Source organism: Haliotis rufescens, unplaced genomic scaffold (assembly GCF_023055435.1).
Source record: "Haliotis rufescens isolate VD_foot unplaced genomic scaffold, xgHalRufe1.0.p SCAF_20, whole genome shotgun sequence".
Lineage (NCBI taxonomy): Eukaryota > Metazoa > Mollusca > Gastropoda > Lepetellida > Haliotidae > Haliotis > Haliotis rufescens.
The window spans coordinates 11,644,732-11,660,481 of record NW_025963891.1 but is presented as its reverse complement, the minus strand read 5'-3'; the positions used below and the strand labels follow the sequence as shown (position 1 = coordinate 11,660,481).

The 15,750-nt window shown below is 39.1% G+C and overlaps 1 protein-coding gene across 3 annotated transcripts in view; it reads right to left on the bottom strand.

The window, feature by feature from the left end:
- Nucleotides 1-1,779: 1,779 nt before the first annotated feature.
- Nucleotides 1,780-15,750, bottom strand: part of LOC124133765 — a 23,760-nt gene continuing 9,789 nt past the window's right edge. For all 3 annotated transcript variants that reach the window (XM_048400838.1, XM_048400839.1, XM_048400840.1), the window contains exons 3-6: nucleotides 8,377-8,447; nucleotides 7,126-7,347; nucleotides 2,971-3,078; nucleotides 1,780-2,361 (exon numbers count right to left, since the gene is read on the bottom strand). In XM_048400838.1, coding sequence (XP_048256795.1) covers nucleotides 2,208-2,361; nucleotides 2,971-3,078; nucleotides 7,126-7,347; nucleotides 8,377-8,447 — 555 coding nt within the window. In that variant the 3' untranslated portion in view covers nucleotides 1,780-2,207. The remainder of the gene's footprint in view (nucleotides 2,362-2,970; nucleotides 3,079-7,125; nucleotides 7,348-8,376; nucleotides 8,448-15,750) is intronic.

Below are 15,750 nucleotides of genomic sequence, written 5' to 3'. Positions count from 1 at the left end.
GAAAGGGATCCATGGGGTGGACCTAGCGTCATGATATGGGCAGGGATTAGACTTAATGCGAGACTTGGACCCATGTGCTTTCTGAATGTTGGTCAAGGTCGGGGACACGGCGTCACTGCTCAGCGGTATATCGACCAAGTGATCAGACCCCACGTTGTTCCATTTTTTGCACAACATCAACAACACATTTTCCAGCAGGACAACGCTCGTCCCCATGTTGCCAGAGCTACCATGGCCTTTCTGCAACAACACAACATCCGTGTTCTACCGTGGCCAGCCCTCAGCCCTGATCTGAACCCCATCGAACACAGGCGTCTGCAAAATGTGCGCCCAGTCCCTACAACTGCCGATGAACTACGCACAGCTGTTCTGGATGTGTGCAGGAGGATCCCTAGGGCCTTCACAAATCGTCTGATACACACTCAATGTACAGGAGATGTGTGGCAGTGATCAATACTAATGGTGGTCACACTGACATTTTGGGTATTGACCCGAAACTGTGTAAGCCCTAACATTTGAAAAAAACAATTATGTCATCTGACTTTTATAAAAATCCATTAAACTGTCTTCAGTCAAATTTTTGTCAATCTTGCCCTATTAGTATTTCTTGTCTTTACTGTTGAAAATAAATAACATGTATACTGCATACTCGACTTGCGTTTCTTTTGCGTGTGAGTATATATAGAGAGAGAGGTGCATGACAGTAATGACAGTATATATATACTTTGATATATATATATATATATATATCAAAGTAACCGTATCACTAACTCTCGCAAGGCTTTCACAAATACACCTAGAGTCGTACAACCAATATAAACAAACGATAAATACACACATTGAAAAAAAAAATTCACGTTTGGGAATATTTTGTCAATGATAGGTAGTTTCATGACATATGTATCTAACTGGGTCCGGACTGCGGATAGGGGAGTGCACCCCAGGTGACTTACGAAGTGGCAGTGCTGCACACTCTCTATGCCTATGATAAATGCGAGTTACGAAACATAAAGTGCCATTCTTTGTATATATACAGGTTAATATCGGTGTTTCCTCAACTGAACCGACAACCCACTCAATCATTTCCACTCGTCCCATGCCGCTTTACTCAACATGTTCGCGAACCGCAAATAGTTTACGTTTAAGTTTTTTCGCGGTAGGATGGAGATTTTGAGCAAGATTTTCCTGTAGATTTAACTGCGCTAAATTAAACATTTGAAACTTCCGGTCCAAATAAAATTATGCGCGGTTAATTCTATAAGTAACCTAGCTCCGCAATATTAAATATTTGAAATCTCAGTTTCCAAATGAAATTATGCGCGGTTAATTCTACAAGTAACCTAGCTCCGCAATATTAAATATTTGAAATCTCAGGTCCAATTGAAATTATGCGCGGTTAATTCTATAAGTAACTTGCTCCGCAATATTAAATATTTCAAACCTCAGGTCCAAATTCAAGTTTGAGCGGTTAAATCTACAGGTAACCTTGCTATAAATTGAAAATACAGTATGTCTATCTCCTAAATATTAAGTATACAACCGTGTCTTTCAATAAAAGATAAACAGATAAATCAACCGATATCAGAAAGGTTTAATAGTTCGTCCGCCGACTGTCTGGACACAAAACATAACTTATTGTTTGTTTGTTTTTTGGTTTGGTTAACGCCGCACTCAGCATTATAACAGCTATATCATGACGGTCAGTAATTAATCGAGTCTGGACCAGTAACCCAGTGATTGAAATCATGAGCATCGATCCACGCAATTGGGATACGATGACATGCATCAACCAAGTCATCGAGCCTGACCACCCGATCCCGTTTGTCACCTGTTACGGCAAGCATGGGTTGCTGAAGACCTGTTCTACCCTGGATCTTCACGGGCCCAAACATAACATAAGTATAGTGCGATGACAATATGGTTGACAGAGAAAACACTGACAAGAAAACTTTATTTATGTGTTTAAAATTGTACAGCACTGAATTAAAAGCAACGTAATATGATGTGAATACTGAACAGTAATATTGAAGATAAATAGTTTGCTAAAAAGGCAGTCTGAGACAGTACAGAGAAGTAATACTAGTACATGTTTCTAAATTTTTAAGAATATATACACTTCGGAGGTGTCAAAATAAAAACACGTCATGACTTTAATACAAGTAATTGATTTGTTCTTCTGGTTCTCCGTGGATGTTCTCCCGGAGACTCTACGTGTTGAGACACTTGCAGGATCCCTTGACCTTGACCCACTCGACTTGATATCGATCATCATCGTCTTCATCCGCGTCTTCGTTCACGGTGACTGCCGTCGTATATTCCACATTTTGGGAACATTCACCGTAATTATAATTGGAAACTTGACTGAAAAAGACAGAATCAACACAATCAGTACCTTCGGACATAGGAAGGTGCATTCGTGACCAACTCGTGTTATTCCGGGACAAGCCGAATAGCGACTCGTGCCCCTCTCGTGGCCATTTTTGCGACTAGGTTCCGTCTTAGCGCAAACGGGCATACCTAAAACAATTGTCAACTCGTTGCGTAATGGTTCACATATATTTCCCCATATATTATATATATTTCAGATGCAAGTTAAAGGACATGGGGACGTGCGGAATTATACAGTATGATTGAACAAATTTAACTGTGTCTTGGGTATATTTTTAGATGCAAGACATATGTAAAATCAAAAATTATTTCTGAGGGATTATTTGACAAAGAACTCGAAATCATACGCGCATTCTGATTGGTTTGTTGTATTTTCGCACATAACATTCATCGATAGGGGGACGAGTCTTCTTGCAGGTTACGGAAAGGGGCGAGTGGTGACGAATGAGGAAGGTGTGCACCATGACATGATTGATGAAGGGAATTGGCAGTATATATAACTGGTTGTTTGTATGGGACGGACGGCGGACAGTGGGCCATTACGTAAGCACAAAAGCATTAATAGTAATAGGTGTTTTTTACCTGCACTGTTCGAACTTGAAGAACTGTTTCCTGTTGCCAAACTGGGCTATCGTCTTCACAACGTCCGTCGCAGTGGTCATTGTCGCTTCGTCTCTGAAGAACTTCTGTCTATAATATAATATGTCACCTGTCTATAACATAACAAGACACCTGTCTATAACACAACACAACACAACACAACACAACACCTGTCTATAACACAACATGACACCTGTCTACAACACAACATGGCACCTGTCTATAACACAATATGAAACCTGTCTATAAGACAATATGACACCAATAATAACACACCGTACTGATAATAAAACAATCTACTGATAATAACACTTTGGTAATAATAACACACTCATAACAACACACTGCACTGATAATAAGACATTGCACTGATAACAACACCCTGTACTGATAACAACACACTGTACTGATAATAAGACATTGCACTGATAACAACACCCTGTACTGATAACACCACACTGTACTGATAACAACACACTGTACTGATAACAACACACTGTACTGATAACAACACACTGTACTGATAACAACACACTGTACTGATAACAACACACAGTACTGATAACAACACACAGTACTGATAACATCACACATGCACTGTACTGATAACACCACACTGTACTGATTACAACACACTGTACTGATAACAACACACTGTACTGATAACAACACACAGTACTGATAACAACACACTGTACTGATAACAACACACTGTACTGATAACAACACACAGTACTGATAACATCACACATGCACTGTACTGATAACAACACACTGTACTGATAACACCACACTGTACTGATAACAACACACTGTACTGCACTGATAACAGCACACTATACTGATAACACCACACTGTACTGATAACAACACACTGTACTGATAACACCACACTGTACTGATAACAACACACTGTACTGATAACAACACACATGCACTGTACTGATAACAACACCCTGTACTGATAACACCACACTGTACTGATAACAACACACTGTACTGATAACAACACACATGCACTGTACTGATAACAGCACACTATACTGATAACAACACACTGTACTGATAACAACACACAGTACTGATAACAACACACTGTACTGATAACAACACCCTGTACTGATAACAACAAACTGTACTGATAACAACACACTGTATTGATAACAACACACTGTACTGATAACAACACACTGTACTGATAACAACACACTGTACTGATAACAACACACAGTACTGATAACATCACACATGCACTGTACTGATAACACCACACTGTACTGATAACAACACACTGTACTGATAACAACACACTGTACTGATAACAACACACAGTACTGATAACAACACACTGTACTGATAACACCACACTGTACTGATAACAACACACTGTACTGATAACAACACACATGCACTGTACTGATAACAACACACTGTGCTGATAACAACACACTGTACTGATAACAACACACTATACTGATAACAACACACTGTACTGATAATAAGACATGGCATTGATAATAACACTGTACTGATAACAACACACTGTACTGATAATAAGACATGGCACTGATAATAACACTGTACTGCTAACAACACACTGTACTGATAACAACACACTATACTGATAACAACACACTGTACTGATAATAAGACATGGCATTGATAATAACACTGTACTGATAACAACACACTGTACTGATAACAACACACTGTACTGATAATAACACTGTACTGATAACAACACACTGTACTGATAACAACACACTGTACTGATAATAAGACATGGCATTGATAATAACACTGTACTGATAACAACACACTGTACTGATAATAAGACATGGCATTGATAATAACACACTGTACTGATAACACCACACTGTACTGATAACAACACACTGTACTGATAACAACACACATGCACTGTACTGATAACAACACACTGTGCTGATAACAACACACTGTACTGATAACAACACACTATACTGATAACAACACACTGTACTGATAATAAGACATGGCATTGATAATAACACTGTACTGATAACAACACACTGTACTGATAACAACACACTATACTGATAACAACACACTATACTGATAACAACACACTGTACTGATAACAACACACTGTACTGATAACAACACACTGTACTGATAACAACACACTGTACTGATAATAAGACACTGTACTTATAATTAGACATGGCATTGATAATAACACTGTACTGATAACAACACACTGTACTGATAATAAGACATGGCACTGATAATAACACTGTACTGCTAACAACACACTGTACTGATAACAACACACTGTACTGATAACAACACACTGTACTGATAATAAGACATGGCATTGATAATAACACTGTACTGATAACAACACACTGTACTGATAACAACACACTATACTGATAACAACACACTATACTGATAACAACACACTGTACTGATAACAACACACTGTACTGATAACAACACACTGTACTGATAATAAGACACTGTACTTATAATTAGACATGGCATTGATAATAACACTGTACTGATAACAACACACTATACTGATAACAACACACTGTACTGATAACAACACACTGTACTGATAACACCACACTGTACTGATAATAACACTGTACTGCTAACAACACACTGTACTGATAACAACACACTATACTGATAACAACACACTGTACTGATAATAAGACACTGTACTTATAATTAGACATGGCATTGATAAAAACACTGTACTGATAACAACACACTGTACTGATAACAACACACTGTACTGATAATAACACTGTACTGATAACAACACACTGTACTGATAACAACACACTGTACTGATAATAACACACTGTACTGATAACAACACACTGTACTGATAATAACACTGTACTGATAACAACACACTGTACTGATAACAACACACATGCACTGTACTGATAACAACACACTGTGCTGATAACAACACACTGTACTGATAACAACACACTGTACTGATAACAACACACTATACTGATAACAACACACTGTACTGATAACAACACACTATACTGATAACAGCACACTATACTGATAACAACACACTATACTGATAACAACACACTATACTGATAACAGCACACTGTACTGATAATAAGACATGGCACTGATAATAACACTGTACTGCTAACAACACACTGTACTGATAATAAGACATGGCATTGATAATAACACTGTACTGATAACAACACACTGTACTGATAACAACACACTATACTGATAACAACACACTATACTGATAACAACACACTGTACTGATAACAACACACTGTACTGATAACAACACACTGTACTGATAACAACACACTGTACTGATAATAAGACACTGTACTTATAATTAGACATGGCATTGATAATAACACTGTACTGATAACAACACACTGTACTGATAACAACACACTGTACTGATAACAACACACTGTACTGATAACACCACACTGTACTGATAATAACACTGTACTGCTAACAACACAATGTACTGATAACAACACACTATACTGATAACAACACACTGTACTGATAATAAGACACTGTACTTATAATTAGACATGGCATTGATAATAACACTGTACTGATAACAACACACTGTACTGATAACAACACACTGTACTGATAATAACACACTGTACTGATAACAACACACTGTACTGATAATAACACTGTACTGATAACAACAAACTGTACTGATAATAACACTGTACTGATAACAACACACTGTACTGATAACAACACACTATACTGATAACAACACACTATACTGATAACAGCACACTATACTGATAACAACACACTATACTGATAACAACACACTATACTGATAACAGCACACTGTACTGATAATAAGACATGGCACTGATAATAACACTGTACTGCTAACAACACACTGTACTGATAACAACACACTATACTGATAACAACACACTGTACTGATAATAAGACACTGTACTTATAATTAGACATGGCATTGATAATAATACTGTACTGATAACAACACACTGTACTGATAATAAGACATGGCACTGATAATAACACTGTACTGATAACAACACACTGTATTGATAATAAAATATTTTTTTTATTTTTTTTTGTACTTACGATTGACAACATGCGTGGTTGAGAACTGCTCCACTTATTTGACGTGCGTGAATACTCCCATGTTTCTTGTTACAGTGAACATTACAGGTGCCTCCCCCCATCACCCTGGGTTGTACTTGCGTATACTGGGTGGTGCCATTGAACAGGCGCAACTGCTGCTCTGCCGTAACAAACAGGGTCGGGTACCGCTCAAGGATTCGTTCTTCGGCACTCTTCTTTGACCTGCAAATAACAAATTGGCCTTAGTGAGCTCCAGACTGAACTCAGTTTGGAGAAAAATGTACATATTGCTACCAGCTCGACGAGGTTGACGGCGACTGCAAAATCGATGGACAAAAGTGCTACCTAGGAAAGTGTGAATATGGGTTTATGCCGCTTCTATCAATATTCCAGCTTCACAACAATAACAATATTCCAGCACCGTCACGGCCGGGGGCACCAAAAATAAACTTCATACATTGTACCCATGCTGGGAACCGAACCCGTCATAAGATTTTTTTTTTTTTTTTTATTTCATATTTTTTTTTTTTTTGGGGGGGGGGGGGGATGTGGGTGTGGGTGTGAGGGTGAGGTGAGGGTGAGGTGAGGGCGTGAATGCTTCTTACCACAAAACCCCAATACACCTCACTGGAAAGAAGTATGGCTCAAATTACAAATTACATATCCCCTGTGAATTGATTCTGCAAGCCGTGCCTTGCACTACAAACAACTGTAGCCGTTCAGTCAGTCTCTTGTGCCATCATCTTCAACAGCAAAGCCAACGCCTTAGATGAATGGGCTCCCCTGTGAGTGTCAATGCCTTATATTAAGGGTATTGCGTGCATGACTCCAGTCCTTTCACCCAATAGAATAAGCGGGATAACTGTATGAAATGGAGCACATTCGCTCAGACAGGTTACAGCTGAACGCTCGTAAACAAACCATCTGAACTATTCGCACCATCAATACATGAGAGCCACCGTGGCCCGCCCATATTCAATTCAGTCGTTTCTGGTATTTTGCTCGAAATATCATTGTTATCTTATTATTCTAATTATAGAACATTATACAGTAAAGTACGGTTATAACGAACTCAAAGGGACTACTAATTTTAGTTCGTTATAACCGTAGTTCGTTATAAGCATATATACAGCATAACTACAGCAAATAGTCGGGACCAAAAGGTAAGTTCGTTATATCCGTCAGTTCGTTATAAGCGTGTTCGTTATAACCGTAGTTTACTGTAATATGATCACAGGGACAGAAACTCACCCGACCTCCTTCCAAATGACGTAGCACGCCAATGATACTGTTGTTATACAGAATGCAATAGCAGCAACAACCTGCAAGCAACACCTTTACAATATTAGTCACATGTCATTGAAAGGAGTCCCGTGAAGATTCCGGGGTGGAATGGGTCTTCAGCAATCCATTCTTGCCGTAAGAGGCGACTGTCAGGCTCGCTGACTTGGTTGATGCATGTCATCGAATCCCAATTGCTTAGATCAATGCTCATGATGTCAATCACTGGATTGTCTGGTCTATTAGCTGGAATATTGCTGGGTGCAGCGTTAAACAAACAAACAAACAAACATTGAAAGGAATAAATGACGTATTAAAAGTGGTAATTGTAAAACTTCAAGGTCATAGGGTCGCCTCAGAGAAAAACTAAACCTTTCAGAAACGCCATACATGTATTTTGCAAAAGTAATTGAGGTATGGCTTAACATCCTTTTTTATGCTGGTCGTTACTAAAACATTTTGCCTAAAACACACTGTCATAGGGGCTGGCAAACAAAACTTTCTAATTGGTTCGAACCCATAGCCATCATGACTGGGGGACTAATAACGTGTATCCTAAAAGGAAATAAACCAAAACAATATTTGAAAATAATAAGCGCGCGCACAGCGAATCGCGGCGCTTTAGATGACTAGGCCACCCGTGTGCGTGCGTGCGTGCGTGCGTGCGTGCGTGCGTGTGTGTTTGTATTTCCGCATAATATAGTAGATTTTGAGAATGTATTTTATACAGTTAAATAGGAATTAATAGATGAAACACAAATCTTTTGGTGTTGGAATTTCAATACGAATACGGATAACTACCCTCTACAGCGGAATTCAATCAATTATACTAGTTGACAAATGTAAAGGTTCACAGTAATTCCATGAAATATTTATTAAAAAATAAGTTGGAAAGATAACCATTTTGCTTTAGGGGAGTACGAACTTGGACACGATATTTAAGAACTCTCCTGTTTTGTTGCCCAAACGTGACTAAACTACCACGGTTCCAGTATCAAATTTAACATCAACAAAGTGAGCTCAATCTGGCGAGTCAATGAAACTTGGATATCCAAAGAAAATGTTCTTTTTGGTAATTTATCGAAGAATAACAATCCTTTAAACCTCATCATTATTTTGTCAAATGAATCATTGTCAACTTCGGTAAGAATAACTATAATCCAACATTCCAGTTCACACAGAAAGAGCTCACTGAAACTTATAAGTTAAAAAAGTATACATGAGATATTAATTGTAATAGAGATTACTTCAATAAGCTTTGGTCAAGCTGTCATGCTTATTTCTTTGATTAGATGTTATGCAAAACCGCGTAAATGCTTTTGAAAATAACAAATAACAACAAATAAAAAAGTGACCAGCTGCACAGCGAATGACCGCCCTTAAAAATTCCCATCCCACCATCTCACTTACACTCTAGTTCAGACGGATTGGTGCAGAAGAGAGACCACAAAAAGCGAATTGGGAATATGTTTTTGTTTGATATAATGTGAAACGGTGTTACTCTGGGCGATGCCGTTCCTTGAGTAATTGTCCGGATTAATGAGTTTAGTTGTTTGTTTGCTGTTTAACGCCGCAATATTCCAGCTATATTACGGCGCTCTGTAAATAATCGATTCTGGTTCAGATAATGCAGTGATTGACATCATGAGCATCGATCTACGCAATTCGGATACGATGACATGCATCAACCAAGTCAGCGAGTCTGACCACCCGATCCCGTTAGTCGCCTCTAACGACAAGCACAGTCGCCTTTTACGGCAAGCAAGAAGACCTATTCCACCCCGGATCTTCACAGGTCAGAACAACATTCCCAAAGACATACCAACACTTGAAAAGTCAGTACGTTTGGGGCCAAAAGGAAAGATTACAAGATTCTTGTAACGTGGGTTGCAGGTGTAGGCTGGCGTGATACCTAGAGGAAACTACAGAACTTGTGCTGGGATCGAACACACATGATGTCAGCTTCTTAATCCTGGAGGATGTCGAAAAGAACAAATGGATGTACGGGAAGGTCAAAAGTCAGAATAGGGCCAACATCCGTCACCAGTCACATCCGTAATGGCAGGAAAGGTCCGTGAAATGACGTCGTAATGTTATATTAAAATATGTTGTTACTTTCGGATGACAGATTCGAGAGTACACGTCCGTTTCTTTACATTCAGGAATCGGCTCACTTAACTGCCACATCCTTTCACATCTGCGTATTTATGTAACATACGCTTGAAATAAACTGAAATACGCTGACAAATCAAATCCTAGCGTATCAAATACGCAACAAAAACTTTAAATACGCTATTGAAATAAAACTAATGCGTATATAACAACTGCTAGATAAAACGATTGCGTATAGATAAATGTTACATAAATGATTGTGCATCATCCGATCGCTAAATTCACTTTCCGACAGTTACATTCGGAAAAGCATGTGCTCGAATACTAATAGATTCTAACTGAAAAGCACATCTTGCCTATTCCATGTATCTTGAACAGTCACTGATTGGTGACTGAAAAAAAATGAGAGCCCCTTTCTTACAATCCTAGGTTTTGCAAACAAAAATGGCTTCCCCTAGAGGGATTGAGTGAGTGAATATGGTTTTACGCCGCCTTTAGCAATATTCCAGCAATATCACGGCGGGGGACACCAGAAATGGGCTTCACACATTGTACCCATGTCGGGAATCGAACCTGGATCTTCGGCGTGCCGAGCGAACGCTTTAACCACTAGGCTACCCGACCGCCCCTCCCCTAGAGGGAACTGCAAGCAGACGCAGACGAGTATACTACTATTCAGTTAGTTTTAAATGATTTACATGGATTGTAACAGGTTAAAATACCCAAATGTTAGAAAACAAATGTGTAACAGACGGCCTCTGAAAATAGCGGTTACCCAATTAAAAGCAAGCGCCTTCGGGGAAATATTAATATTAAAATAAATAAAAGTTTATCCAGAGCTCTGCTGACATTTAATTGAGCCGTAACGAGACTCAGCCTTCCAAAACTATATTCAGTTAAATATCCATTTTGATCAGATACCTAGAGTTGAAAAATGTATTCAGTTAATTAACTTATCACCTATTCAACTCTCATAATACGAAATTGTGTTTTGGGATATTTTAGTCCATTTACAATATGATATTTTCAATTTTATTTGTAACAGATCATGATAGATGGTGCTTCAATAAATTCAACAACAAACATTTGTAATTTTAATACTTTGGATTGAAAAAAATATATGTCGTACTGAAATGTTAGATTTCAAATAGACATGCACATGTAACTATTGAAAAAAGGAGATGGCTGACTTTTCCAGGTTATTCCATTTTGTCACGGTACACATGGCATACCAAATTATACGAGGTGAATTTCAGCTTAGCCCAAGTTAAACACGTGGACTAGATGATGGGTTTTATTTAAAAGACATACACTGTATACACTGCACGTGAAGCACAATACCCATGAAATGTCTAAAATCACATATTGGTCGTGAACATTGCAGGTACACATTTCTCACACGGACCGCATAAAGCCTTATCATGGCATCATAGATTGTCTAAAGCGTTAAGATGACAGATTACTGGAATGAAAAATGCAAGAATGTCTTGTAGGGAAATTTGACGTCACCGTTCTGTAATTTCAAGATTAATGCAGAAATGAAGTACAGGACAGGCCCCGCCCAGGTCAACCTCACAAGACATCCAACAGAGAAGATACAGCATTATTAGGACTCGTTAGTCGACGTCCATTTGACAACAGACACAGTGGCTACCAGGTAGCTAGAATCAGAACCTTCAGAAATCGTCTGAAAAAACGCTGGATAAAGAACCAGAAGACCTACCAAACGTCCCTTGTTAACTGATCAGGTCCATAAAGCGGTTCGTTTGGTATGGTCTAATCAACGTCCTAACTGGAATATTTAAGGATTGACTATGTATTTTGTTCGGTTCATTGAGGTATGAATCGAAAAACCGATGTGCTACGCGTATTCATACAGTTTGCACATCGGTTTTTCGATTCATACCTCAATGAACCGAACAAAATACACAGTCAATCTTTATAATTAAATTAGACTAGGAAAACATGCGTTATGTACAATAGTTTAATCAAAATAGGTTATATAAATCCAAGAGGACAAATATGTCGAGATTGATCAACATTCCAGGCGTAAGAATACATACTGTGGCGTGACATGAATCAGGTGATTTTATTATTATGCACATAAATTGACACGCCCACAAATCAGTACCCAATCAAGGGAGATTAGGATCAAAACAAACTTCATAGGACCTGTCAATCAAGGCAAGAGGTGAGAAGGACTGCAACAGTCAGACTGTAACGAACCGGAACAAATATATGTTCGGGAGAAGGCGGCCTTTTCAAACGACATGGTCAGTTACCTCCAGATTCAAACAGTTCCATGAGAACGGGAAGACACAGTTGGAAATGTGCGGGTTAGAAATGAAACCCGAAGACATGAACTTGTGGAACCCAGGCGGGCGGACAAAAAAATGGCGAGGGAGCCTGCACGTTTGCTGTTTCATTCCTTCTCGGCCTTCGGTCTCAAAGGGTAGTTGGGACAATGGGAATGCATGAATTTCGCTAAATGTCCTTTGCATGACGATACACGTGAGCAGAAAAAGAATTCCCTTGACTTTAATATTGGGATTCCCCGACATTACGTACGTAGTAATAAAAGTAGTCCGCTTCGGTGGGCGTGGCTAACTTTATATTCATTGGAAAATGAATGCAATAACACGTGACCACTTCAGCTAATCAGAATGCAGGAATTACAATGAACACAACGAGACTTTAATTATGTCATCATGGCGCTCAGTCCATCTTTCTGATGAAAGTCGGCTTCTGCTACACATGGTAGACGGCCGTAGATGTGTCTTGAGGCAGGCAATACAGCATTCCAGAGATCCATCCATTTGGTTGGGGATCAGTAATGGTATGCCTTGGCCACGAGACCTGTCTTCATGGATGACAATGCTACACCTCACAGATCACGTGCTGGTCTGGAATGCTTACGTCAGAATGCCATCCAGACACTTTCTTTGCCAGCAAGAAGTCCAGTTCTTTATCCAATGGAACAGCTGTGGGACATTTTCAAAAGGTATTGACGACAACTGTTTTTCTTGCATCTTATGACACTGGTTTAGGATTCCGTTGATTCAGACTGGTTTGAAGCAGTTCAGATTTTGTGCGACACTTTGTTTTTGGTTTTGTTGTTTGTTGTTTAACGCCGCACTCAGCAATATTCCAGCTGTATGTCGGCGTTCCGTAAATAATCGAGTCTGAACCTGACAATCCAGTGATTGACATCATGAGCATCGATCCACGCAATTGGGATACGAACCTGACCACCCGATCCCGTTAGTTGTCTCTTACAACAAGCATAGTCGCCTTTTACGACAAGCATTGGTTGCTGAAGACCTATTCTACCCCGGATCTTCACGGGCCTTGTTTTTGGTGAATATAACGCCTTTCTTCAAAATGCCAACAATCCAGAGTAAATTCTAACCCGTGTTTTCTTCATGATTGATGACAGTAAACATCATTGGATACTGTTATCTCGAACGCTTTTTGCACCAGGTCACAAGTAAATTTACTCATTCATGAAAATTAATTCTTAGTGTATGATTAGGTGAATGTATGGTTCTCTAAGTACAGTGAAGGCACGTAAGACCACATCATCCCCAGTATTTGTATGGCTACCAAGTTTTTGATCGCAGTATATTTGTATGTCTTAATTATCGGCTAAACTTCTCAACAGCAGTCAGCAGCTAAAGACACGGTGGAAATCCTTCTAGCGAACCATGCAGGAAGCTGAAATTCTTAACGCTCCGGTGGTCCCTAGTAAGGGGATCTACTCTTGGTTGCTTGCTATCTATAATCTCTGAGTTATATATTGTGTTGTCGTTTAACAATCTGATGTTAAAATTGTTTTCAAGCTAGTTTTTAACATAGTCCTGTGTTACGTTGCTGGTAACTTTACTGTCGTTTGACGGCAGGCCTTTAGAAATCAAATGCATCACCTTGTCTAGTTACCAGATGGCTGCAATATCGCCGACGTGACATAAAATTTTAACTCACTCACTCTAAATACCCTACACACACCCGCATCTCTACAATATATCAACAAGGGTTGACAGAACAAAACAATACAGGTAGGATGAAACAAATGGATTCTTCATTAAACGACCCGTGAAGATCCCTAAAAGGCGACTATGCTTGTCGTAGGAGGCGACTAACGGGATCGGGTGGTCAGGCTCGCTGACTTGGTTGATGCTTGTCATTGATCCCAATTGCGTGGATCGATGCTCAGGATATCAATCACTGGATTGTCTGGTCCAAACTCCATTATTTACAGACCGCCGTCATATAGCTGGAATATTGCTGAGCTTGGCATTAAACAACAAAGAAACAAATCTTCATTAAACATTCGCAACTATATAATGGTTGGTATTCCTCGAATCACACATGTATAGATATAGGAGATTCAAACCAATTATTTCGAAATTAGTGACAGAAAACTCTCACTCTAACATATATTGCAATAAAAACAAAGGTAGCTGTCAAGATGAGCATTAAATACCTACAGAACTTGTTAAGGAATCAAGGTCTCAGTAATGCTTTCAAAACATTTAATGTTTTTTTTAGGTGAATAATTGACATGCCTTTGCATGTGTTTGTGACGGTGCCACCGGTGCTTAGGGATACACTCACCATTTCGCGAACACCTGGTATCATCACTATTTCATAGTGATTCATATGCACGTGCTTATCATATTGTCGGAAGAGAACAATCGAGATATTTTTTTATCGAGATATTTCGGGCTGTTTATTATTTTATTTATTGACAAAGTTGTATTTGATAAACATAACATGATAGTGTGGACCAGGACCTTTGATAGACGTATGATACCCACCCTATTTTGCTACCATACTTTGATAAAGTCCAAGGTGATCAGGCAATGGGTGACATGACATTATCTCCTGTGGTTTGGTGGGACGAGCAAAATTCGCTACTTTTAACTTCGCGGTCATCAAATAAATAATGCCTAACACTGATAGTACTTTACAGGGCAATCTGGTGTTCTTATATTAGTCACCTCCACTATCAGTAGCCAGAGGGAGAGGCCCGGGAGAGTTGGGTTTAACGCCGCTTTTAACAGTATTCCAGTTATATCGCGGCGTGTCAGCTTAATGTGGGAGGAAAGCTCGAAGTGATGCAGGTCTCAGACTTACAACTTACCACGAGCACGGGTATGGTGCTGACAAACCTAGAAATATAATCGGGGCGAACCGGGATTCGACCCGATTATATTTCAATCATAGGTTTCT